Source organism: Bos javanicus, chromosome 7, assembly GCF_032452875.1.
Source record: "Bos javanicus breed banteng chromosome 7, ARS-OSU_banteng_1.0, whole genome shotgun sequence".
Lineage (NCBI taxonomy): Eukaryota > Metazoa > Chordata > Mammalia > Artiodactyla > Bovidae > Bos > Bos javanicus.
Genome location: NC_083874.1, coordinates 43,952,776 through 43,979,532, shown reverse-complemented (window position 1 = coordinate 43,979,532; position 26,757 = coordinate 43,952,776). Strand labels below are relative to the sequence as shown.

Sequence of the window (26,757 nt, the reverse complement as noted above, 5' to 3'; positions counted from 1 at the left end):
AAGATATAAGCATCTGAATGCAGAGTTCCAAAGAATAGCAAGGAAAGATAAGAAAGCCTTCCTCAGCGACCAATGCAAAGACATAGAGGAAAACAACAGAATGGGAAAGACTAGAGATCTCTTCAAGAAAATTAGAGATACCAAGGGAACATTTCATGCAAAGATGGGCTCGATAAAGGACAGAAATGGTATGGACCTAACAGAAGCAGAGGATATTAAGAAGAGGTGGCAAGAATACACAGAAGAACTGTACAAAAAAGATCTTCACGACCCAGATAATCACGATGGTCTGATCACTCACCTAGAGCCAGACATCCTGGAATCTGAAGAAAGTGGGCCTTAGAAAGCATCACTACGAACAAAGCTAGTGGAGGTGATGGAATTCCAGTTGAGCTATTTCAAATCCTGGAAGATGATGCTGTGAAAGTGCTGCACTCAATATGCTAGCAAATTTGGAAAACTCAGCAGTGGCCACAGGACTGGACAAGGTCAGTTTTCATTCCAATCCCAAAGAAAGGAAATGCCAGAGAATGCTCAAACTACCACACAGTTACACTCATCTCACACGCTAGTAAAGTAATGCTCAAAATTCTCCAAGCCAGGCTTTAGCAATACATGAACCGTGAACTTCCAGATGTTCAAGCTGGTTTTAGAAAAGGCAGAGGAACCAGAAATCAAATTGCCAACATCTGCTGGATCATGGAAAAAGCAAGAGAGTTCCAGAAAAACCTCTATTTCTGCTTTATTGACTATGCCAAAGCCTTTGACTGTGTGGATCACAATAAACTATGGAAAATTCTCAAAGAGATGGGAATACCAGACCACCTGAGCTGCCTCTTGAGAAACCAGTTAGAACTGGACATGGAACAACAGACTGGTTCCAAATAGAAAAAGGAGTACATCAAGGCTATATATTGTCAACCTGCTTATTTAACTTATATGCAGAGTACATCATGAGAAACACTGGGCTGGAAGAGGCACAAGCTGGAATCAAGATTGCCAGGAGAAATATCAATAACCTCAGATATGCAGATGACACCACCCTTATGACAGAAAGTGAAGAGGAACTAAAGAGCCTCTTGATGAAAGTGAAAGTGGAGAGTGAAAAAGTTGGCTTAAAGCTCAACATTCAGAAAATGAAGACCATGGCATCCGGTCCCATCACTTCATGGGAAATAGATGGGGAAACAGTAGAAACAGTGTCAGACTTTATTCTTCTGGGCTGCAAAATCACTGCAGATGGTGATGGCAGCCATGAAATTAAAAGACGCTCACTCCTTGGAAGGAAAGTTATGACCAACCTAGATAGCATATTCAAAAGCAGAGACATTACTTTGCCAACAAAGGTCCGTCTAGTCAAGGCTATGGTTTCTCCAGTGGTCATGTATGGATGTGAAAGTTGGACTGTGAAGAAGGCTGAGCGCCGAAGAATTGATGCTTTTGAACTGTGGTGTTGGAGAAGACTCTTTTGAGAGTCCCTTGGACTGCAAGGGGGTCCAACCAGTCCATTCTAAAGGAGATCAGTCCTGGGTGTTCTTTGGAAGGAATGATGCTAACGCTGAAACTCCAGTACTTTGGCCACCTCATGCGAAGAGCTGACTCATTGGAAAAGACTCTGATGCTGGGAGGGATTGGTGGCAGGAGGAGAAGGGGACGACAGAGGATGAAATGGCTGGATGGCATCACCGACTCAATGAACACGAGTTTGGGTGAATTCCAGGAGTTGGTGATGGACAGGAAAGCCTGGCGTGCTGCAATTCATGGGGTCACAAAGAGTCGGACACAACTGAGCAACTGAACTGAATTGAACTGAACTCTATATTTCCTATTAAATCATACTATAAGTTGCTGCTGCTAAGTCGCTTCAGTTGTTTCTGACTGTGCGACCCCATAGACGGCAGCCCACCAGGCTCCACCATCCCTGGGATTCTCCAGGCAAGAACACTGGAGTGGGTTGCCATTTCCTTCTCCAGTGCATGAAAGTGAAAAGTGAAAGTGAAGTCACTGAGTCATGTCCAACTCTCAGCAACCCCATGGACTGTAACCTACCAGGCTCCTCCGTCCATGGGATTTTCCAGGCAAGAGTACTGGAGTGGAGTGCCATTGCCTTCTCCGATACTATGAGTTATATAATGGTTATTCCTATTTTAGTCTTAGTAGTATTTGACCATTCATCTGGTGTTTGCCTGATTCAGTTTGATGTACACTTTAAAATGTTAAACTATTTAACTAAGGCTTTTAGCATCCATTAATGATTATCACCTACATGTGTTATTCCATTAGGAAATAGAAAATTCATCAGGAATTTATTAGCTGGAGTTCTAGAAAGGAAATCTTTTTCTCCTCAACTGTTTGATTACTTCTTATCTTATATATGTATACTAAGGTCTTTATTATCATTGTGCATATAAAAACTGTCCTCACTGAGTCCTACATCCCTCTGTTTTCTCCCAGAATGGTGTTGGGATCAAATGTTAGGATACTGTCATTCTTTCCTCCTCTCTACCCGCTGCCTTACATACACATCTGTCTGATTTTGTTCACATAGAAAGAATCATGTCATTTCTATCTCTTACGTTTTTAAACTACTGTTTAAAACATGAGATTCAGTTCATTAAAGTTGCATGACATGATGACAGCAGAAAGATTGGACACAGGCTACTGTAAGTATCTAACTTCACAGGGGCTCTTATGGGGGAAACTTGCAGATAACAACATCCTGCATTTTCATACCACTTGCTTCTTATACAAAAACTGTTCACAGAGAATGTTTTGAGTAATAGTATAGTGTCAATACCTTGTATAATTAGGTCTCCATTTTAATCATGTTTGCTTTGTAGTAGCAATTTCCATCGGTGACATTTTGTTTATATGTATAACTCTTAATTCCTGACCATATAGTCTTTATAAAATGTTTTGTGACTTAAGGAAAATATAACTTGATTGACTATGGGATGATTTGTTCTAAAGCATGAACAGTTACCATTTTAGTGCAGGAGGAAATGTTTTTCACTATAATTTATATGAATAGTTTTTTACAGTCTAGACTAAAAACTTTAAAGCACTGATTGAAAAGAGTGTGCATCATTTAATGAGTGTTTTTGGTTTTCTAGAATTCTTTGCTGAACTGGATAAAGTAATGGGCCCTCTCATCTTTAATGCAAGCATCATGACAGACCTAGTTCGTTACACCCGGCAGGGACTGCACTGGCTTCGCCAGGATGCCAAGTTGATATCCTGAACTGAACACAATCTCATTGCCTCTGATTTTCTCCACAACACTGTGTCATGTCACGAAGGAAAACTGCCATAACACACCACCTAGTTGACACTAAGAATGAGGAATGGTTTTCTCTTCCCTGGTTCCTGCATTTTTTTTTAATAACCCAAAGTCATGTCATTTGACCCTTCAATATTCCCAATAAGAAAAATTATTTAAATACTTTTAAATCTGCAGCATGTTGATAGTTGGTTTCAATGATCTATAATAAGATTGAAATTTCAGTTGCAGTTCATTACTAATTTGTTGAAATTCTATTTATTTTAATTTTTTTAAGTTCCCAGATTGGGGCTAGTTTAAAACTTAGTTATTTCTGCCTATAAATTTACTCTGTTGAATATTTTATGTAAATGTAATGTAGACTTTATTTATATACTTTGGGAGCTTTGTTACCTAAAAGTAATGTCTTTTTGTGGTAACTCTTCTAAGAGTAAGAGTTGGTTTATCTAGAATATGGACATGTTCTTTCTACACCTACTACCTGATATTACTTCAGATCTTAAGTACAATTTTATTATTGCAGAATTTATACTTAGTACAATATTAAGGATATTCTTCTACACATGGAAAATCACTTAGATATGAGAAGATGGCAGTCTACGTGAATGTAAAGTGAAATGTTTCTGATTTGGTATGCATTATTTCAAGAACTGTGAACATGTGTTAATAACACTATAGCAATCACAAGGTGACTGTAACTTGCATTTAATGCATTACAAAAGAGGGCAGGCAAACTTTCTAGGAGAAGCATATCGTGTGAAGGGTTTCATAAAAGGACAATCTTGAACCTTATGGATTTTATTAAACCATATGTTTGGTTGTTGTTGTTACTACTAATAATTTGACACTTAACTGAAACAGAATAAGTTACTGTTGAACAAAGGATGATCCAACTCCTGAGGATTGCTGCCTATATCTCTTTCATTGATGATGTTTGTAGGGTAAAATCTCTCCTCAGAATTTTAATTAAAAAATTATTTTCCCACACTAGACTGTGATGCTCCAGTAGGAGCATGCAGTGACTGATGTAAAATGGCCTGGAGCTTTGGTGTGTGTGCTTTTTGCTATACAACTTAGGGTTCTAATGCCTGATATAGAGATGATGAATTTCACCTTTTAAACCTATCTTATGTTTACTACCTTTGTATTTTGAAAGCCTTCATCAATGATGTATGTTTCTGATGGGATCAGAAAATTCGCACTAGAAAAGTACCTAACTTGTTTCAATGTGAGCTCTCTTGGGAAGGGGAGGGGAGCAGGAGTAGAGCTTAATAAGCCAGCTCTGTTAAGAGTTGTATATCAAAGTACCTTTCCCTTATAAGGTGCAGATAGGAGTTAAAGGTGAGAAATATACCTTCTGTCTTTTGTTTTAGTGCCCCTATCATGTCTGGTGTGCCTTAAATCTTACCTTTAAATGAAGACTCTATGGATTGTTTACAGATGAAGTTTTACACTAGGAGCAGATCACCCATATGGTTGGTCTTCTGTAGTAATAATGTTAAATTCTCTTTCCTTTTCAGTTGTCCTTTAGGCTCACATAAAGATTAATTCTTTCAGAAAAGCTAATGCTTTGGTACATGACTTAGTCTAACCTACTGGGTAATGCTGCTTCAAAAAATAGTTTGTCCTCCCAATTCCAAAAATGAATCCATTCAATCAGAAAAAAGGATTGCCCTGTTATTTATAGATGATCGCTAAGGTTTGAAATGAGAAAGAAGGGATAGAAAATCTCTAAGCCCAGTGGTGTAGTGGCCCCTCTGTGTCTGAATCTACACTTATGAAGCTAGTTAACTTTTCTTGTCCTGTGGCCTCATCTCGAGCTTCTTAATGGTTTTGTACCTCAAGTTGGTTTTTTTTGCATATCACTGAAGATTCAGATCCTCAATTTATGTTGAATTTAACAGTTTTCCCTTGGAGAAAATTGCCTCTGATATCTTGCTAATTTTATCTTAGTGTGTTTTAGAAACAGTTTTCCTTAAGAAGACAGCTTCTCTATGATCCATGGTGGTTATTCAGTAAGAAACTTGCCACAGTTAATCAAAGTAAATGTTTGCCCTGTTCTTCTCTAATTTCTCTGACTCTGATTCCTTAATTTTCTGTGATATCTTGGAAATGGAAAAAGTATCCTTAAAGCTTTTAGACTTTCAGCAACAGCAGCCAGTGGGGCACTTCTGAGTTCCCAGTGTGTTCTAGTCTCTTGTGAGTCCTGAAAGATAGCAGGAACATTTCACACTGATAATTTGTTAAAGCAGAATTTCCTGCATGTTTTATGGTGCTGTGCTAAAATATTCTGTCTCTAAAACTGTGTTAATTCTTGGGAAATAAGTTTTTCAAGCTTTTAATTGTGGAGGATTTTTCCCACTAGGTGGTAATGGGCGATGGATCAAACTCCTTTTCTAAACAGTTGAATTTTCAGTGTAAAAGTCTGTGGAAACACCCCTCCCTCTCCTCTGTGTCCATCTCCTCAGAAGTTCTGTCTGTCTGCATCTGTTTCAGCACATACTTTGGACTCCTTTACAGACGACCATTCCTCCTTCCTCAGTAGGTGTCTTCAGTGTTCTCTAAATACTTAAAACTGATTTTGACAAGTAGCTAAAACTTACTTAGCCTAAGACTTGTATTTAATATAGTTAATTATAAAAATAGCAACTATTTTAAAAATTGTTCTGTGTTCTGCTCTTAAGACCACACTTGTATGCCAGGAGGCAGCAGCCACACCACTGGCAACCAGCGAACAGATTACAGTGGAGGAAGTTGTCACATGGTATATAATATTGCCCAGCCTAGGCTGGGCTGTGGGGAACACTCCCCTCCAGGTGATTCAAGTTTCCACAGTCCAGCCTAGGCCCAGCCTGACCGGGAAGCATTTAGCCCATTTCTTGCCTCAGTGCCACCTTTTTCTGGGCAAGTAGTTAACTGATTTTATAAGCAATGAATACTTCAGATAAATCCACAACTGTAGTTGCTGCAGAGTAGAGAAGGTTGACCATCACTAGTTTAATTCTCCAATGTAAAAGCTGTCTAGAGTAATGTGTGCACATGCCCACACATGCCTGTGCTCTGAGGGGCTCTTGCACTGATGGATGCACAGATGTCTGGGTTGCACTTTGAACAACACACTTGTGGCTTTATTGGGTTTGCTGTTGTTTGTTGTTTTTTAATCGTTGTTTCTTTTCATTAAAGAAAGGTCTAATCAGCTAGATCAGACAGCATCATTTTTGTATTTAATGACAATGACTTTGAGAAATTACCTTATTGAATAAGCTTGTGTTGTGAAGCAAGAGCCTGCAAAACACACCTGTTGTAAATGAACGTTCTGGCTCTGGAGGCCAGCAGCACTCTGTGGAGTTTCAGAGCAGTCTGTAGTTGCTCCAGTCAGTGATGCCTAGTTGTGTAGAGGAGAGGTACGCTGTGCACTCTTCTAAGTGTGAGGGTATGCAACTTTGGATTTTAAAATTATATACACATACACACTTTATATATATGTATGTATGTATGAAAACATGAAATTAGTTTGTCAGAAATGTGTGTGTTTAGTATTTTAGCTTAGTGCAACTATTTCCACATTATTTATTGATCTAAGACACTTTCTTGTTGACACCTTGAATATTAATGTTCAAGGGTGCAATGTGTATTCCTTTTAGATTGTTAAAGCTTAATTACTATGATTTGTAGTAAATTAACTTTTAAAATATATTTGAGCCCTTCCGTAGTATTATAGGGCTCATACAGGGTGGGAAGGATTTTAATTTTCCAGTTGCTAATTGAACAAAAGGGCCTCATTATGTATTTTGAATTATAGAAGTTTGCCTCTGGATCCCAGGAACATCTACTGGGAAGGATGTTTTAGGCAGATTGTGAAGATTGTTTTTTAATCCTAAGTAGATTGCAAAGCAAAACATTTCAAATCCATCTAGATTCCTATAACTCATTCCCTAATTATGTGGAACACAGATTTCATTTCAATTTCATGTATCTATGTGTTGGAGAGGCAGAATTTTTTCCAATAATAATATTGCACATCTAAGGTTGCTATTCAGTAATATAAATAGAAGAGATAAGTATTGAATGACTTAGAATATATAGTGACAAGAGGCCAAATTGTTCATGTTTGTGAGCATTTCTTTCACATATTCACTAATAGAGAAATTCATTTTAGACCCCTAGACCCTATAACTAAGCCAACAAGTGATAGGAAGTAAGTTATTAATAGTTGGTAAAGCAAATGCAGATTCTGTTCACTCAAACCATATGGTTAATTAAAAAGAACTTACAGTCTCCCAAAAAGCGAATGGAAAGAATATCTTCTTTTTTTCTTTTTGATGGCATTTGGTCACAGAATAAGGCATTAGAGTTAAGTCTAAACCAATCTTTAAGCAACGGAAAATAGCAACCCAAGTAATCGTCATATAATGAAGTTGACTTTGGGGAATGTCAGCCTTTGACCTCTCCTTGCCCACCATTCCTCAGCTAAGCATAAATTCCCATTCTTAAAAAGAAACAGCCAAAAGGTGCTCTAATTTAGAGCATGGGGAAAAGCTCCCACCCAGAAATTCTAGAAATACTCTGTTTTGACCTCTTACATGGGGTTTCTTTACAGCTTTTTACCACTGGAATTTTCTACCTGCTATGTTCCTGTCTGGAAAAAATCTATTTGGAAATGCTGCCTTTCAGATCAATGCCATAATTATCCATACTGTTGAGTTTATTGTTGCTGTTCAAGAAGTGTCCCCATTTTACAACTTCATGCACACACCTGGCAGATCATTGACATGAGCATTCAACAGTACTGGGGTCGAGGTGGGGTGGGAATGGGCAGGGCTCACCAACAGAGCTGGCGCAGGTGGCAGTGCCTAAAAAGGCATCACCTTTGAGGACCAGATGTGGGGTTGGTAAGCACAGTTATGAAAATTTCTATCCAGCCTCCATTTTGAATGGTTTTAAGAAATTTTGTATATGGAGGACATAAATACTTATATATTTATTGAAAATCCTTTTTTTTTTTTTTAATTATTTGGTGAATAATGGTTTGATATTTGGGGAGGGTTTTGGAGGGGAGGTAATGCCACTGATAAAAGCCTTGTTGATTCTGCAGAAAGGTACTGTTAGTGTCTGATAGGATGCCTTTGTTTTATACATGATCCAAATCTTTGTTTTACATTTCTTTTATCCAAAATATTTAGGCATCTGACATTTTCAACCAAAATTTCAATTATATACTGTGATTTTTATTTGTTGCAATACATTAAAATTTCAGAGGTACTTTGGGGCTCAAAAGCTAGGATTTCTAAGTCAGTATGTGCATTTCACGTAATAAAGCTGTTAATGGTGAGCAAAGTATTATATACTAACTAGATTTTTCCACATCTGTATAGTATATTATATGTATTTTGTGGTATTGAGATTATAGAAAGTTTAGAGTGTCAAACATGCGTTTAATGTGTATTTTTAAACAAATTTATGGCAATTAAAATATTTGGAGACAAGGGTATCACATTTCAATTTGTAAAGATCTTTTTAACTCTACTGTGTCATTAAGATGCTTTGTATAATGCCAAACCATAGCTGGAGAAACTAAGTTTAATAAATATCAAATAGATTTTCTGTATTAAAGTTTATAAACACTGTGCTGTCTATACTTTTTCAACTTTTACTTTGCCCTTTCTGTGTACTTTCTGTTTTGTATATTAGGGTTCTGTGCTAATCTTCTTCTTTTAAAGTCTGGTCCCACCAGTCCAGGTCTTAATTTCTGATTACAGCAATTCTGTGGAGAAGGAAATGGCAACCCACTCCAGTACTCTTGCCTGGAGAATCCCATGGACAAAGGAGCGTGGTGGGCTACAGTCCATGGGGTCACAAAGAGTCAGACACGGCTGAGCAACTAACACACACAATGATGTAAAAACAGACCACAATAAACTCACAGGACAGCAAAAAAAAAAAAAAAAATCTGAACTGGCTGGCCATGGGTCCCTCTGCATAGATCATAATTCTCCCTGCTCCAAGAGAAATCTCATACACATCCTTCTTGTTATTCTTGGTGGCTTGGGCTTTGTTTCATTTAACTAGGTTTTTCTTCTGGTTCTCTCTGTTCATAGACAAACCAATATTGCCTGTCTTTGCACCTCACTGATATGTTCTTTACATGCAATGAAGGGTTAAGATCCAGGGCCATGGTTTATGAACTTGCTGAGGTTAATCACTGCTGCTGCTAAGTCACTTCAGTCTTGTCTGACTCTGTCCGACCCCATAGACAGCAGCCCACCAGGCTTCCCCATCCCTGGGATTCTCCAGGCAAGAACACTGGAGTGGGTTGCCATTTCCTTCTCCAGTGCATGAAAGTGAAAGTGAAGCCACTCAGTCGCGTCCGACCATCAGCGACCCTATGGACTGCAGCCTTCCAGGCTCCTCCGTCCATGGGGTTTTCCAGGCAAGAGTACTGGAGTGGGGTGCCATTGCCTTCTCCAGGTTAATCACTAGCTATTACTAAACTTTTGCCTTTAACCTGCCATTGTGTTTTTATTACCTGAAGAAATGTTAACTCTCACTGCAGTTTCCAGATTAAGTTGTTAACACATTATCATTAGGCAATGCTGGGTTTTCTGTAGTATACAAAATGAATCCTTCCCCTCAAAAGTGTGAATTCCAGGCTGCCAAAATTTCAGTTTGAGACATTTAATAGTATCCATAGAAAAATAAACTCTTTTAAGTTAACAAGTTTAGTTATGCTTATCTACATATCAACATTATAAGAAGAAACGGAGTCCAATTTAAAGCGTATATCTGTCTTCAAACATTTAAAAACAAGATTGCTTTACTTAAGTGTCTCCAGCCAAATGCAGTTAATCAATATTCCATAGAACGGAGCATTGTTGTAGGTAAGTGCTGTCCTCTTTTTCCCCTGGTGTGTACATCATTCCTGGGCCACACTTAGGGAGCAGCGTCTTTTTCTAAGGGAAAAGAAAGGTGATTTTTAAGACAAAGGTCTAGCAGTCCCCAGAGCCACCTCTGCTGCATTTCCTTCCTGTGCTTGATATCCAGTCTCAGAGTAGAGCAAAAAAAGGAAAGGTATCACTCTATCAGGGTACCTGTTTGGAGCTGTTCTTGGCTCTTAACTTTTGAGGGACTGTCCTCCATGGAGCCCCTATCATTAGCCCAGGCAGTCCTCCACCCCAGTTTCATTATTAGGTCTGTATGTGCTGATCTCTCCTCTGTCCAGCTTCCCAGGCCTCTTGGGTCCAGCCAGCCCTGCTCACAGGTTTGTGGAGTACCTGCATAGCCTCGTGATACATTCAGAATCATCCCGACAGGAGGCTCCAATGGGCCTGAGGGAAACCGCTCTCCAAAATGGGGTCATTCTCCTCGGCCTTCTCTTTGCTGAACTCTGTTCTGGTATTGGAGAGCCATCTACCTGTAGGGCGAAGACATAGCCACCTCAGGTGTAGAAGAGTTGAAACCTTACTATTTATCTTAGAATAATGATCATCACCCCACCCACCCTCACCCCCAGATGCTGTAGACTCAGAGCAGAGGGGTCCATTCCTCAGGACTGAGTCTGGCTCTCAAGTTCTGCCTACAGTTCCCCCTCCACCCCTACCATCCCCACACACCCACATACATATCCTGCCCTTACCTGGGCTAACAGCAACAGGCAGATCATGAGTACTGCAAAGAGTTTGAGGTGCCACATCTTGATAGGATCCAGAAGCCTGAAGGGCTGGGCACAGTACCCACTTCTTTTTATAGACAGACCCACCTCTTTTTTGGTTGCCAGGTAAGATGGGGGCAAAGTTTATATTTGCAGTCAAGGTCAGTTTAATAAGTTAATGTCTACCAGAGAGGAATGTGTTCAAGGCCTGCCTCTCAGGCACGTATTTACTGATCCCTCATCTGGACTTTGATTGTGTTGCTGGCTCGGACTTTTTCACCCATTTTACCAAAAGTCAGCACTACCTCCTCCCCTTTGAAAAGCCACGTGAAGCCATTGAGGGAGACCAGGCACCTAGCCACATTTTCATTCCAAAATAGCTCAGTGAAATCACTAATCAAAATAGAATTCTCCTAATGAGTTCTTTAGAAACAGTGCTGAGTCCTTTCAGCTTATTTAGGAAAGAAGCACTGATGTCTTTTGTTACCGGCAATTGGATATGGCCCTTATCTCCCTTCTGTGGAAAGATGTATGTGGGAGGATGCTTCAGCCAGACTTGCCTACAGTGCCCCAGATCCTTGTTTGTATAGATTAACTGTCTCCCTAATTATTTGTTCCACATCGTTTGTCTAGAAAATGGAAACCCAGCAGCAGAAAATTCAAAGTCTGACCTACCTGCTATCTCCCAGGAGAAGGGCAATCAGGACTGACATGTTTCAATCATGGGCAAATAAGTATTGGTTGACTTTGTTTCCTTCTTTAAAATTTGAGGAAATAGCAGGGCCTCCTAAGTCAGTGAAAGCTTAACAGTGGTGACAGATATTGCAAACCTTGAATTACTAGCTTTCCTGCCAGTACATGACTGAGCCTTTTACAGAGCACATCCATCAACTTCAGGGAAGCAGGCATAGGGCTGAGAACTCTCCAAAGCCCAAAACATCTGTCACCTTAAGTAGGAACCACTGCAAGTCCCTAAACCATGAGTAATTATGGGTACTCATTAAGTGACAGATATTTTAATAAGTTTGTAGAGAAAGGTGTGAATTTGAATTCTGTGAAAAAGGAGATATATAGGACTTCAGATCTTCCTTTGATCTGGAAGAAAAAGCCAAGAAAGGCAACAAGATTTTTATTTTCTGCCTTGTGTCTCCCTGAACATTTGGCTGATACCTCTTCCCTAATCCCTTCTCATCTTCACAGGTTGGATATGGCAGGTGTGCCTGTTCCCCAAGAAAAAGTGGTGGAGATGTGGCACAGCTGAAGGTACTACAGGACAGTCACCAATCCTCTTGTCAAGGAAGTAAAAGGGAGTGTGGTAGACCTCAGGGCTGGGGTTGGGTAGGGTAGGACCACAGATCATCCATCTGCCTGTTCCCAGTCCTTTCAGGACCAGGCCAGGCCTGGAGACAGACACCATCGCTTGCACTTAAGGAGCATGGAGAAGCAGACCTATGCCAAACTCACCGAACCAATCCTGCAAGTTTGAGACTAATTAGCTGTTCCTTCCCTTTACTTCTGAGCTTCGATACAGAATGACCTCAAGTAGGGGCTTAACTAGGAACTTCTGTGGGATGGAGAAGAGGCTGTGAGGTGACCTAGTGAACATTGGGTAAGAACAGAAATCTGATGAAATAAGCAAAAGCCTGAACAACGTGATAGCCTAGAGCCAGTTGGGTCTGTGGGCTGAGGGCCAACCTCCCCTTAACAAGCCTACAGTGATGTGCCAAGTGGGATGTGGAAAGGGCTTATTCCCAAGATGGACGCTTTCTCCCAGTCCTCCATTTCTGCCATCCTGTACTTAAGGCAAAATCAAAGTAGCCTGTTAACTTACAAAGCCAATACCACAGCCAAGGGAAAGGCCTGGGGCTTTGGGGCCCCTCTTTGTAGGGGGAATAAAGGACTGGCTATTCATCATCATGGGTGTGACAACACTGCAGAAGCCTTTGTGGCCCAAGCCTCTATCTTGTATGCTATCCCTCCTCCCAAAAGAAAAGATCCATTAGTTACTGCCCATGGAGGAATCACTGTGAGGGAGAGTATTTCAATATGTGTCTACACTAACCCGGTAGTTGTTTTATTTAAAGTCAAACTTTATTAAAAGCAAAGTGGCATCCAGACAGCATTCAGCTGAAGTGACAGAATTGTCCAGATGTGGGCATGGCCATCCCACATCCCTTGAGTAGCTGTGAAGGCCTATTCCTGAAATTAAAACATAAACATTTTAAAAGTGCAGGGGCTCTGTACAATCAAGTATTTTGCTGAATGAATCAACATAAGAGTGCATGTTCCTTTCTCCAGCAGAAAGGTCTAAGCAGCCATAAGAAGAAATGCTTGGCTGGAAAGCAGAAGCCAGGGACCTACATAGGTTAGCTGACCAGAAGCCAGCCCTGCCCCTCTTTGGGCTTTAGTCTCTTGTGTCAATGAGATGGATGGGAGCACCTCTGTGAGGCCTCCCAGGCACTGACATGTGGGTTTTCAAATGATTAATTTACAAGAAGAAAGAGACACACACGGTTGATAGCTTACAGCTTGGTAACTCTGAATACAACTCCGAGGGATTTTCTGTTTCTGAAGTTAAGTGCCTAGGATGAAATGTGAGACCGAACGGGTAGCTACATGAACAGCTGTTTGAAACACATTCCAGGTGGAGGGAAGATCATGAAGGGCTTGACAGTAATTGGAAATTTTTTGCTGTCCCTAAGTAGGACATGCCTAATGAAAAATGAAAGACTGAAATGGAAAAACTTTTCCGGGTAAAACTTCAACAAATAGAGTATATTTGCTCAGTTGCTGGCTAGAACTGGCATTGACTTCTGGGCCTGCATCTCTGGCAACGTGTTGGCTGATGGAAGTGTCCCCTTCACAGCATTATGCAGACCAGAGATAAATGCCTTTCTGGGAGCAGGAGCATTGCTGGGGAAAAGGAGGGCTAAATGAAAAAGTGATTGTGCCCCAGCAGCAGGTGAAGGAGCCACACCTGGGCTGGTGGTTCCAAGTGGATCCTCTATAGAGGCCCACAACAGTGGTCCCTCTTAAGAGACTACCCATTTTCAGTTTCTTTATGAATTTCTACAGATAGAATAGTCCATAAAATGATCCCAGATCCCAGTCATGTACAGGTGTACTGAGCTGTAATTCATACTCCACACCACTCACTACTACCACTACCCCCACCCTCCAGGACCCTACTACACAGAACTCTGAGTCACCAAACACAGAGAGGGAGGTCCTTTAGTGAGGGACAGGCTTAAAGCAGTGCTTAACAATTTTATCTGGAAGTAGAAGCTGAGTGCATGGAAAGACTTCTAGGACAGTCTTCTCAGTAGAGCACTACTGGGATAAAAGATTTCAGACCAAAAGGCTCAGTACCTAGTCTAGGCTAAGAAAGGGTTGTTTGATTTGGGGCTGGAATCTCCAAAGCACTCAAAAGAACCAGAAATAGAAGTCTAAAATGAAGCAAAGATGGGACAAGGGTGGCCATGCCACCTAGGAAGCTTGGGGCTAAAACTGGAGGGAAAAAAGAAACAGAGATCAATGGCCTGTCAAGGAAGTAGTCGATCCTCCCTGGCCCATGAACCTGTTCAGACTATGCAAGATTAAGAATGGGTGTATTTACACCTTAAGTTCACAGCTTTCATCAGATTCTCAAAGGAGACTATGACCCAAATATGTTGCATATCAGGCAGTGAGCCCTGGGAATAAACTTGGACAAGAAGCCAAACAGGAAAATTAGTTTGGTGAGGCTGGTTTTCATCACACACTTCTGTCAGGCCTGCGCTACCTCACCAGACTCTTACATTTCAGTTACTTCAGCCCTGTGGCTTTGTTTTAATATACCTGTTATATGGGTAAGCAGTTCATAGCTCAAGAATGAGGGTTTCTTGCCTTTACCACACATTAGGGAAGCAAGTTAAAAGGATATGGGCCCCAGGTCTATTAGTCTCAGCTGTACCTCCTTATCCTGGCTCACAATCAATGCAATCTCCTGATACCTTATAGATTTTTGAGGTAGTTTTGGTTCATGAAAGGCAGGAATAATAGAATAAGAAGGAAAGACACAGCCTGAGCCAGAAGCTGACCTACCCTGTGGAACTGCTGCTCTGGACCAGGACAGCTCCTTAGAAGAGAGGAAGTTTCTAGAAATGGAGTAGGGAACCAGAAGCATAAACTGCCAACACCTACCCCCACCATCTCCTAGGTGAAGGGAAAAGGGTAATTTTTCCACTAGAAAGATAATTCAAAGGCTCTAAGACAGGGGTGAACATTTTCCATAAAGGGTCAGAGTAAATATTTTAGGTTTTATGGGTCATACATGGCTAAAAAGCACTTTCAGCAACCTGGTACAAACGTAGCCAGTTTGCTGACCTCAGTTCTAGAGGCAAAGGAGTCACCTCATCTCTTCCTTTGATAGCTATCATGTAGAAGAGCATAGCTTTAAGAACAGAAACTTCAGTGCCAGATTCTACCATTCACTAGTTGTATAATTTGGGGCAAATTACTTAACCTGTCTGCCTGTGTCACCTGCAGAATGAGTGTAATGGTGATACTTCAAAGCTACTTGTGAAGGAAAAAACCACCAAAGGTAGCTGTGAGGTTTAAAAGACATTATTTGCATAAAGGGCTAACAATACCTGACACAGTAATTACTAGATTTTATTGTCAATATGGAAGCAGTGGGCAGGGAGTTAACATTCCCTACAGTTGATGCCACCCACAACTGTTCAGTTGCAGCTACAGTCTTGTAGATTACAGAACAAGGGGTGAGCCACACTCCTTCCCAAACTCAGACTAGCCAAAATGGTTCAGCAATCATGCTGGGGAGGGGAGTTTATGAACTTGAAAACTGGCAGTCACATCCAAGGACTCTGCTTACACAACACACAAAATCACAACAGTGAAGCCCATAAGTTTATTGTGTCTTCAAGACACTACAATATACACTCCTCTCCCAGAGAAGGGTCTTTCAGAGACAAGGAACCATTATCCAGATGAGTTGCTTATTTGTCATTTTCATAGGCAGCTGGATTCTTCCTCTTCGATTTCTCAAACTCCTGCGTTCCCCATGTGTAGACAAGATAAAACGCTACGAACGCTATAAAAATGAGAGGAAGCAGTGAGCACATACAAGACACATGGATCCCAGTCCTGTTTTCTGATTCACCTTATATTCTGCTTTCCTGTCTCTAGTTCTTAAGAAATCACTCTTAAACCAGATGATCAAAAAGCTTATGCTACAAACCCATTTTTAAGCTGTGTAAAAGAAAGGGGTTTATCCAGGAAAATGTGACCAAATCTTCCCTATCGCTCCCCTGTTGCACATTTTTAAATGCTTTAAAAACTGAGGTCAAATTCACATAGCATAAACTTCATCATTCAACCATTTTGAAATGTACACTTCTGTGGGTTTTAGCAAAGTCAAAATGTGCAACTATCATCACAATCTGCTGCACCTTTAACACAAAACAGTTCACTGCTAGGAAAGAAGTGGGTAAAGGTGACCTCAGAGGGAGACACTGGAATCACACAAGTGACCTTGAGCCAGTCATTTCTCTGTGACCCAACTCCTTTATCTGTAAGATGCGGAGGACATGACCAGTTCAACGGCATTCAGGACTACTGAAAGAGAAAGCGTGTTTATGGCGAGCTGCAGAGTGCTCACTGAGGGGACCCGCAATACCCTCTGTGGATGGGAGTCTAGCCTCTCCGCCCGGCCAGGGCACTCACGCGGCGCGACGCGAAGGATGCACGCCCGAGTTCGGCGCAGAACGTTGGGGATGCCCTTGCTGAAGTAGTGCGGGAAGGCGCGCTGCTCGAAGGGCGACAAGCTGTAGGTGATCACATGCCGCACCCGTGTCAGATGCCCAAACTGGCGGCCCATGGTCACCGCAGCCTCTGCAAGACGGAGAGAGGACAAGCGTTGGGCTCAAGCCCGGGACTTGCCGCCGTCAACCCGAGTCCTTCCGCGGAGCTCCTCATCCCCCCAACCCAGAACGCAACCCCACCCTCCAGGGGTCCCCGAGACCGCGCGATGCGGCCCACTCACACACCGAGGTCACCTCGCCGCCACACCACAGGACCCTCCGGCTTCCGTCCACCACTTCCGGTAGGATCGGACGCCGCGCCAGGAGGCGGTGAGGTCACTTCCGGGAGAACTAGTTGCCGACTGCCTCCAGGTGACGGCGCCATAGCCCCCAGTGCCGAAGAGACGTGCCCCCGCCGCGTGACGTGAAGTGGGCGGTGCCTGCTCTGGGGTGGGGCCAAGCGCCTCTGGGCGGGCTCTGGGGTCCCGGGGCGCCCCCCACCGGATCCCCTCAATCTTCTCCTCGGTTCCCGGCTTTCCTCGGAGCTTCAGGAAGCGGCCGAAACCGGACGGACTAAGAGTACAAGAGCGAGGGGCCTGTCAACCTCGGGAGCTGCCCTAGGGTCGGGTGTCCTGGCGCGGTGGAAAGCGTCTTTGAGGCCGCCGCCTGGCAGTCAACGCGAGTTTTTGTACTGTCATGTCCAGTAAGCTGGAACTGGAATCGGCTATGGTCAGGCCCTCAGCGACCGCAGGACCCGAATCAGGGACACGGATCTGAGACTTCTCTTGTCAGCCACCGGATTAGAATCCACTGGCAGGGTGTAGACTTTCCCAAGAGATAATAAAAATGTTTCCATTTTATTGGCTAAAATGTTTCCATTTAGCCACAAGAGTCCTCAGGTAATAGTCCAACAAATGATGAGCAGCTGTTAGTGATTGTAGGAGGGAAGAGGCAACCTCCATCGCAGCCGGCTTCGCCCTGACAGAGTGCCTGGGGCCGAATGCCGCGTTGCCCACTGTTTACTCCACTGCCCAGGAGGAAGTCAGGAGCGTCGCGTGTGAGGCGATGGCATTTTCGGAAAGTGCTTTCTACTTAAGGATACTGCTGTCCTGTACAGCTGACTGACTTTTCCACTTGATGCAACGTGTCTGTAAATGTTTTTTTTCATGGAATTGCTGGCCATGTGTAATCTAGGACTAAGTTCTCATTCAGCAGTTTGGGTGTGTTTTATAACCCTCCTTGCCAGATCCGAGCCAGGGAGGTTTGGCAGACAATGAACTTAAAATTTACCAGTATACCTCGGTTTTATCAGCCTAGGTACTGCACAGACTGGTTCTGTATCTTACACGGTGAGTATATTCAGCTCTTCTTAGTGCACCCATGTCTCATTTATCTGAAACATAATCTCTAACCTGATCTTAGCTCAGAGGCAAGAACATAAATACTTACACAGGTAAGAATAAAAATACCTAGCAAATACTCCCACCATTTGAGTGATTAATAAAAAGCAAACCTTTCATTTATTTTCTAGCACCTGAAAACGTCTTTAAACCTTTCAATTAAAGTATGCATAGATGAATGTGCAGACCCAAATAAAGGCATCAAGATATACTTTAAAATGAGTCAAGATTAAATGTGATGTCCTCCTTTTTAAAGCATATTGCAGTATTCCAAGTACATATCCTTACAAAGCTGAGAGAAGTAGGCAAAATAACAGTTCTCTGCTCTCTGGAATCTCAATTCCAGTTGTGAATTTCTCTCACCCTCCAAATCAACATGCAGTAAACAAATATTCTAAGCACCTGAAAGTAGGAGAGGTGGTACAGATGCAGGGAGAAGAGTAAACCCAATACCATAAGTTGCATACAAACAGATCTGGATATCATGATGAATCATTAGCTTTTCCACATGCCTTGGAAGTTTCAGCAAGCACCTAGGGAACATTTTAAGAATCTTAATCTCTCTCAAGAAATGGGCGGCTTTTTTTTTTTTTTTTTAATCACTCCTCACTTTCTCTTAGCCTTTCAGCTACATAGCTAGTCCATTAACTTAAGAGATTTTAAATAAATGCAGGGGAAAGGAAAAGGAAAACTATATGACCAAGTAAATCTGTATCTAATTAGGACAAACTGGATGAATAGGGTGTTGTCAGCTGATAAAAATTATCCTCAGCTAAGCATCCTTAAGGTCTGATTACAGAAGTGAACCTAGCCCACCCACACACCTAAAGTTTATTTAAGAGACCAACCAAGGCTCTTCCTGGTTTTTAGGAAGAAGACTGGTATGGGGAAATGTGTTCCTTGCTAATTCTTCCAAGCCATGGCGCTTCCCAACAAATTCTTCCTTTGGTTTTGCTGCTTTGCCTGGCTCTGTTTTCCTATTAGCCTTGATTCTCAGCCTTCTAGGGGAGAGGCTCAGATTGTAGCTAGGACTGCGTTGGAATCTGAGGCTGAGACTTGGTCCTTGCTGAAGCATCTAGATGGGAGACACAGACCTGGTCTCCTTTCCCCTCTCTTAAATGTTCTGTATGATGGGCACAGGGAACCCCCCAGGCTTCAGCCAGATGACAGAGCTTTGAGCTACATGAAGAGGCTCTATAAAGCATATGCTACCAAGGAGGGGACCCCTAAATCCAACAGAAGCCACCTCTACAACACTGTTCGGCTCTTCACCCCCTGTGCTCAGCACAAGCAGGCTCCTGGGGACCAGGCAGCAGGTGTGTGGGAGCAGATTGGTTAATGGGTGGAGGGAAGAAGAAAGATCTTTTGCATTTCAGTTACATAAAGGAGTTGGCCCTTGCTCCTTGACTTTCATTTTACTTTGCTTGGTACTCAATATCCAAATCCAAACAAACCTCGTACTTGATCTTAATGTTTTTTCCTAATGCCCTCATGGGTTGATGTAGGCTAAATCTCTTGCTAGAAGAGATTTAATGGGACTAAAGCCTGGGTAGAGTGCTGCTGGAGGTTAGCATCTTGTCCAGGGTCACAAAATCAGGACTGGAAAAAAGGTATTTTGACTTTGTTGCATATTCTTTCTAGTCTACCAATGTTGGCCTGGACATGAACCTACAGTACCTCTTTCAGCTGTTGGTGTGCTTTAATAAACAGGATGTTTTCCCCACATTTGTTACTTTCTGTGAGAGGAAAGCTTAAGTCCTTATGTGGAACAGTAGATCCATACAAGGACAATGTGTTAGTCAACAATCTTGTGTGTATGAGAGAGATGGGAGCAGTGCTATTTTAAAAAGAAAAAAAAATTATATTCATTAGTTCATGACTTACAGAAAACCCTTCTAACCCAGCAGGTCATTTGTGGCTATCTTAAACCCTTTCTCCTTCCTTGATGTCCTGTTTTGTTACAGTGGGTTTAGAGCTTCCATTTGTTGTCAGTCTCAAGTGTTCCAAATTAACTTAGACAAGTACTTTTTCTTTATTGATTCTGCCGGTAAGAACTTAGAATGTTTTCTTAACAAGCCTGGCAAGTGTCTTTTGATAGTTTTCCTCTTAAAGACTTTCCAAGAGAAAAATACTGCTTTCCTTTTTAGCTTTCTCTTTGTTTGGAGCAAGTTATTAAGATTCTAAAACTTCAACATATAATGATTCTCTCTTTTAATTCACCACCAAAGCTATTCTGAATTTCTGGTGATCCAGCAGTAAGTGCTGAGACTTAGATATGGTACAGATAACTTGCTTTTTCTTTATAACTCCTATCCCACCCTGACGTTTAAGGCTTCAGAAAGTGGGGAAAAAAGGGACAGAAGTACATTCTGAGGTACTGATTCCTTGATTTGACTTCCTGTTATATATGGCATTACTGTTGGATTGTTTTTCTTCTCAGGAACCCTTCCATCAGTGGATCTGCTGTTTAACCTGGATCGTGTTACTGTTGTGGAACATTTATTCAAGTCAGTCTTGCTATATACTTTCAACAACTCCATTTCTTTTCCCTTTCCTGTTAAATGTATATGCAACCTGGTGATAAAAGAGCCAGAGTTTTCTAGCAAGACTCTCCCTAGAGCTCCATACTCATTTACCTTTAACTCACAGTTTGAATTTAGAAAGAAATACAAATGGATTGAGATTGATGTGACAGCTCCTCTTGAGCCTCTGGTGGCCTCCCACAAGAGGAATATTCACATGTCTGTAAATTTTACATGTGTGAAAGACCAGCTGCAGCATCCTTCAGCACGGGACAGCCTGTTTAACATGACTCTTCTCTTAGCGCCCTCACTGCTTCTATATCTGAACGACACAAGTGCTCAGGCTTTTCACAGGTGGCATTCCCTCCACCCTAAAAGGAAGCCTTCACAGGATCCTGACCAGAAGAGAGGGCTGTCTGCCTGTCCCATGGGAGAAGAAGCTGCTGAGGGTGTAAGATTGTCCCGTCACCGGAGAGACCAGGAGAGTGTCAGCTCTGAATTGAAGAAGCCTCTGGTTCCAGCTTCATTCAATCTGAGTGAATACTTCAAACAGTTTCTTTTTCCCCAGAATGAATGTGAGCTCCATGACTTTAGACTTAGCTTTAGTCAACTGAAGTGGGACAACTGGATTGTGGCCCCACACAAATACAACCCTCGATACTGTAAAGGGGACTGTCCCAGGGCGGTCGGACATCGGTATGGCTCTCCAGTTCACACCATGGTGATGAACATCATCCATGAGAAACTTGACTCCTCAGTGCCAAGACCATCCTGTGTACCTGCCAAGTATAGTCCTTTGAGTGTTTTGGCCATCGAGCCTGATGGCTCAATTGCTTATAAAGAATATGAAGATATGATAGCCACTAAGTGTACCTGTCGTTAACACAGACTCCTGTCAAGTAAAACCGTGAGTGTCCTGGCCAGTGTAAATGCCGTGCACCTGTCTATGCCTTTGGGAGGAAGTTTCATGTGTCAAATCTCTAACTGTACTACAGTGTGTGTTGTGTAAGGAGGAGCCTGTATAGATTAGCGTATTCTGTGGCATCTATCAATGTAAAGGGATAACAGCTGCCTTCCTTATGGCCAAATGTTTAAATGAAATGTATTTCTTTTGGAGAACTTTAAATTTTTTCCCAAGTAATTCTTTTTTCTTTTTATAGGAGTCTTCTTTTTGATGTAAGAAAATTAAAAAACAATTAGCATAAATCTTGGGTGGAATTGCAGTTCTAGACAATTCATAGTCTTATTTAATGGAGGAATAAATTCCTGTGAGTGGCATAAATTTTCTGTGTGCGGTTTTAATTAAAGATTTGCTTTTAAATGGTCATTTGAGAGGGAGAGGGAGTGTGTCTAAAAGCTAGTCTTTACTCAACTTAACTTACTATCCCTTTTTCAGAGTTAGAGAGACTAACTCTCTACCTAAATTAGACTAGAGAGTATACGATATATTGGGCTTCCCTGGTGGCTCAGTGGTAAAGAATCTGCCTGCCAATGCAGTAGATGTAGCACTGGAGAAGGAGATGGCAACCCATCCAGTGTTCTTGCCTGGCAAACCAAGAAACGGACGGGGAAACCTGGCAGGCTATATAGTCCATGGGGTCACAAAAGAGTCAGGCACGACTTAGCAACTAAACAACATACACTATAACCCATTTCTGTTGGGTTAGTAATTGGTACTAACTGTGTGCCTTAGATGGCTTTATTTAAAGGAAACAGCCTTGCAAATTTTCCCAAGAAATTGCAGAGTTTAAGATTTTTAAATGTATTTTCTCCTCTGTATATTTAAAACTCTGAACCTTTGGAAGGCAGTCAAGAAGCATTTTTTTTTCTTAGTTTGGTTTTGCTGCTTTCCCTCAGCTCCCATCACTCCACCCCTGCAGGTTTTTTCCAGGTGAATTTAGCACTGTTAGCACTAAATTAAGCTGGCAGTGACTAGGTTATATTACAGACCAGGCCTTGTTTGTATATGAGGGCTTTTATGTGGGTTTTCAGTAAATTTACCTTGAAAGAGACCTGGAGACGGGGAATCCAGGGTTGAGCAGTGATTTCTGTTTCCGAGTTTGTAAAACCCTCATCTACAAATCAAAAGTACCTCCAAGATGCAAGTACTTCTCATTCTTGTAAATGATCTTTGCTTGGTGCCTAGTGTCTAAGGAAGTCAGCTGGGATTTTGATAGAGATTGTGTTGAAATCTGTAGATTAGTTTGGGGTGTATTGCCATCTTAACATCAAGACTTCCAATCCATGGTGTGGTGGATCCATTTATTTAGATCTTCAGCTGGTAAAGAATCTGCCTGCAATGCGGGAGACGTGGGTTCGATTCCTAGGTTGGGAAGATCCCCTGGAGAAGGGAAAGGCTACCCACTCCAGTATTCTGGCCTGGAGAATTTCATGGACTGTGTTGTCCATGGGGTCACAAAGAGTCAGACACAACTGAGCAACTTTCACTTAAACCACTACAATATTGTAAAGTAATTAGCCTCCAATTAAAATAAGTAAATTTTAAAAAATAAAAAAAATTTTTTGTAGTTTTCAAATACGTTTTGAACTTTATATTGTTAAATTTATTTCTAAGTATTTTTTATGATATTGGGAATGAAATATTTATTCTTGAGTTGTTTCCTGGTGTTATCTTGCATACACTTTATAAACGCACACACACTGTCATAAATGCTCTTATCTCCTCATGATTTTTTTCCCTCAAAAATCCCTTTTTTTCTTTTCTTTTTTTCTGAAAAATGGGACTAAAAACAAAAGTTTCAGGTGGCCCAGTTTCCAATAACTTTGCCATCTTGTTGTATAACTTGGAGTCATTATTCTTGGGTAAATGAGGCTGCAGGTGTAAGAAAGAAATGGTGTTTTGTCATTCTGTTATTCTTAGGATTAAAAAATATTTGGAATGGTCAGGCCACAAGTGATGGTGACAGGGTACAACTGAGCTTATTAAATCTTCCTTAATATGCTAAAGGGAGCCGGGAGAATTGCCTGAGCCCAAACAGTGTGCAGTGGAAGCTGGGGATTGATATTCCAGGGTTGACAAGAGTAATATTGGAAGCTTTTTGCCCCTAAGGTGGAATGGTTTGGAGTTGAATTATATGCTCCAAAAGAGGTCCCTGTTAAATGCTTTTGTGTTCAACTTTTTGTGCAGACTTTTTGAAGGCATAATGCACTGAACCCTGAAGTTCTAGAACATAGAAATCATCGTATTTCCATTTTAGTTGGAAACTTTCTTTCTGTATAAAGAAGCAAATTAAACATAGTTTGATGGGCAGATTGGCCCTTTGATATCATTTAGGCAGCAGCTCAATTCTTTGGGAAATTGAAAACTTTGTCTTACAAATCTCTGAAAATCATAACCTCTTTAAGATTATTTATCAAAATATAGTTTACCCTTAAACAACACAAGGGTTAGAGGCGCTGACCCCATGCATAGTCAAAATCCAAATGTAGGAACTTCCCTGGGATTCTAGTGGTTAAGACTCCCACTGCAGGTTCATCCTTGATCAGGGAACTAAAGATCTCACATACGGCGAGGCCAAAAAAATAAATTCACATGTAACTTATGATTCTCCACAAAATTTAACTACTAACAAACTGTTGACCAGAAGCCTTACCGATATCATGAACAGTCAATTAACACACATTTTGTTTGCTGTATGTACTATAGGGCTTCTCTGGTGGCACAGCCGTAAAGAACCCACCTGCCAATGCAGCAGACCCAGGTTTAATCCCTGAATTGGGAAGATCCCCTGGAGAAGGAAATGGCAACCCACTCCAGTATTCTTGCCTGGGAAATCCCCTGGACAGCTTTGGTGGGCTACAGTCCACAGGGTTGCAAAAGAGTTGGACACAACTTAGCTACTAAAAAACAAACAAGACAATGTACTAAATCCTGTATTCTTATGATAAAGTAACTTAGAGGAAAGAAAGAAAAAAAATCTCCCTAAGTATGGCTATTTTCAAATGGATCACATGAGATCTATCCACTTTAAGGATCCCTTATAGCTCCCCAATCGCCCTAAACTGGCGTTTATTTCCTTAAAGATGGGAATTGTTTTGCTTTATTGTTTGTTTTGGGTTTTTTTTTTTTTTAAATCATGGTTTAGTTCTGTGGCTGAGTATGGAATTTGGTCTGCAAGCGGAAGGTTTTGAAAATGGTGGGGGAGTTTGATGGAAGTTAAGTATTAGAGTCAATGCCAAAATTAGGAGTAGATAAATAGTTCATCTATATAGGTAAGTTCTAAAATTGTCTGACTTAAAACACTTTCGAGTAGTGTTTTGATGCTATAACTGAGTAACTGTAGCTTGAAGATCTGTGAGCTTGGCTTCCTCCCATCCCCTTAGGCTTTATTTGTAAATTTAGTCTTTTTCATAGGACATCGTTAATATTCAGGGTTTATGTTTACTAAATTTAAACTTCAAAGATTCTCTTCTACACAACTGAGGAGGATATACTAGTCTCCCAGCTGCCTCCTCCATATGAAACCTGTTTTTCTTCAGTTACTCTTATAAAAGCTGCCAATTTAGAAAATAAATGAGAAAGGACAACAGTGATTTAGATCTGGAAATTCGAGGATGAGGCTACATCTGCCTTAAATAGATGCATTCAGCTTTGGTATTTAGTCCAGATGAGATACGAGGTCACTTAATGTGATGAGTGCCTTAGTGTGCCAAGAAACAATGGGCCATGTCAGGAGCTGGGTTCACCTTCAGCTCCGAATTTCCTGTCTTTATTAGTTTAAATCAACTCCTCTGTTAGGTTGAATACTTTGTTTTGCTAATCAGCTTCAAGGGTAGCAGCTGCTCAAGTTGGTTCAGAACTCAATTTAGCCAATCTGTGGGAAAAATTAGTTACTCTTTCGTGAGGTAAAGGATGTACTCATGGTTATTTAAGTGACAAAAGAATAATGCTCAGGCAAAAGAACCTGGTTTATATCAAAATTTAAGTAGGCAATTTTAATTTGTAACTTTGGAGGGATTATAACTTATAAAATGATAATTGAAGTGAAATTAAAACATTTAAAATATTCTTTAAAATATTTAGAGGATGTAAATCCCCCCAAATATTTCTTAGGTATAACGATTGGCTGAATGATTGATAGAATAGAAAAGTATGCTGTTTTATACATTAATTGTTCTCTAAGAAGGAAAAATCTGCTTGATCCAACATCCGCTGGATCATGGAAAAAGCAAGAGAGTTCCAGAAAAACATCTATTTCTGCTTTATTGACTATGCCAAAGCCTTTGACTGTGTGGATCACAATAAACTGTGGAAAATTCTCAAAGAGATGGGAATACCAGACCACCTGACCTGCCTCTTGAGAAACCTGTTTGCAGGTCAGGAAGCAAAAGTTAGAACTGGACATGGAACAACAGACTGGTTCCAAATAGGAAAAGGAGTTCGTCAAGGCTGTATATTGTCACCCTGCTTATTTAACTTATATGCAGAGTACATCATGAGAAACGCTGGGCTGGAAGAAGCACAAGCTGGAATCAAGATTGCTGGGAGAAATATCAATAACCTCAGATATGCAGATGACACCACCCTTATGGCAGAAAGTGAAGAGGGACTAAAAAGCCTCTTGATGAAAGTGAAAGAGGAGAGTGAAAAAGTTGGCTTAAAGCTCAACATTCAGAAAACAAAGATCATGGCATCTGGTCCCATCACTTCATGGGAAATCGATGGGGAAACAGTGGAAACAGTGTCAGACTTTATTTTGGGGGGCTCCAAAATCACTGCAGATGGTGATGGCAGCCATGAAATTAAAAGATGCTTACTCCTTGGAAGGAAAGTTATGACCAACCTAGATAGCATATTCAAAAGCAGAGACATTACTTTGCCAACAAAGGTCCATCTAGTCAAGGCTATGGTTTTTCCTGTGGTCATGTATAGATGTGAGAGTTGGACTGTGAAGAAGGCTGAGCACCGAAGAATTGATGCTTTTGCACTGTGGTGTTGGAGAAGACTCTTGAGAGTCCCTTGGACTTCAAAGAGATCCAACCAGTCCATTCTAAAGGAAATCAGTTCTGGGTGTTCTTTGGAAGAAATGATGCTAAAGCTGAAACTCCAGTACTTTGGCCACCTCATGCGAAGAGCTGACTCATT

At 41.3% G+C, this 26,757-nt stretch overlaps 4 protein-coding genes across 6 annotated transcripts in view; 2 read left to right on the top strand and 2 right to left on the bottom strand.

Annotated features, from left to right (window-relative positions):
* AFF4 (ALF transcription elongation factor 4) overlaps window positions 1-8,907 on the top strand; it is an 84,834-nt gene extending 75,927 nt beyond the window's left edge. For all 3 annotated transcript variants that reach the window (XM_061423477.1, XM_061423475.1, XM_061423476.1), the window contains one exon: window positions 3,114-8,907. In XM_061423477.1, the coding sequence (XP_061279461.1) occupies window positions 3,114-3,241 (128 nt within the window). In that variant the 3' untranslated portion in view covers window positions 3,242-8,907. The remainder of the gene's footprint in view (window positions 1-3,113) is intronic.
* A 1,137-nt stretch (window positions 8,908-10,044) lies between these two features.
* Window positions 10,045-11,062, bottom strand: LEAP2 (liver enriched antimicrobial peptide 2). The gene is made up of 3 exons (XM_061423479.1): window positions 10,914-11,062; window positions 10,552-10,691; window positions 10,045-10,230 (listed from the first exon to the last, which is right to left on the bottom strand). The coding sequence occupies exons 1-3, from the start codon at window positions 10,968-10,970 to the stop codon at window positions 10,194-10,196; spliced, it is 234 nt and encodes a 77-aa protein (XP_061279463.1). The 5' UTR covers window positions 10,971-11,062; the 3' UTR covers window positions 10,045-10,193.
* Window positions 11,063-15,823: 4,761 nt separating this feature from the next.
* LOC133251253 (cytochrome b-c1 complex subunit 8) lies at window positions 15,824-17,075 on the bottom strand. Its single transcript, XM_061423478.1, has 3 exons — window positions 16,976-17,075; window positions 16,653-16,820; window positions 15,824-16,020 (listed from the first exon to the last, which is right to left on the bottom strand). The coding sequence occupies exons 2-3, from the start codon at window positions 16,804-16,806 to the stop codon at window positions 15,926-15,928; spliced, it is 249 nt and encodes an 82-aa protein (XP_061279462.1). The 5' UTR covers window positions 16,807-16,820; window positions 16,976-17,075; the 3' UTR covers window positions 15,824-15,925.
* Window positions 17,076-17,112: 37 nt separating this feature from the next.
* Window positions 17,113-26,316, top strand: GDF9 (growth differentiation factor 9). Its single transcript, XM_061423480.1, has 2 exons — window positions 17,113-19,445; window positions 20,570-26,316. Exons 1-2 carry the CDS (start codon window positions 19,049-19,051, stop codon window positions 21,532-21,534), a joined length of 1,362 nt encoding a protein of 453 aa, XP_061279464.1. The 5' UTR covers window positions 17,113-19,048; the 3' UTR covers window positions 21,535-26,316.
* The last annotated feature ends 441 nt before the right edge of the window (window positions 26,317-26,757 follow it).

Excerpts from the sequence above, each read along its gene's own strand:
- LOC133251253 (XM_061423478.1), bottom strand. The coding sequence starts at position 16,806 with ATGGGCCGCCAGTTTGGGCATCTGACACGGGTGCGGCATGTGATCACC. Across the intron at positions 16,021-16,652 it reads CATCCTTCGCGTCGCGCCGC|CGTTCGTAGCGTTTTATCTT; the intron begins GTGAGTGCCCTG and ends TCATTTTTATAG.
- LEAP2 (XM_061423479.1), bottom strand. The coding sequence starts at position 10,970 with ATGTGGCACCTCAAACTCTTTGCAGTACTCATGATCTGCCTGTTGCTG. Across the intron at positions 10,692-10,913 it reads GCCTGTTGCTGTTAGCCCAG|GTAGATGGCTCTCCAATACC; the intron begins GTAAGGGCAGGA and ends TTCGCCCTACAG. Across the intron at positions 10,231-10,551 it reads TGTATCACGAGGCTATGCAG|AAAAAGACGCTGCTCCCTAA; the intron begins GTACTCCACAAA and ends CTTTTCCCTTAG.
- GDF9 (XM_061423480.1), top strand. The coding sequence starts at position 19,049 with ATGGCGCTTCCCAACAAATTCTTCCTTTGGTTTTGCTGCTTTGCCTGG. Across the intron at positions 19,446-20,569 it reads TCCTGGGGACCAGGCAGCAG|GAACCCTTCCATCAGTGGAT; the intron begins GTGTGTGGGAGC and ends TTTTCTTCTCAG.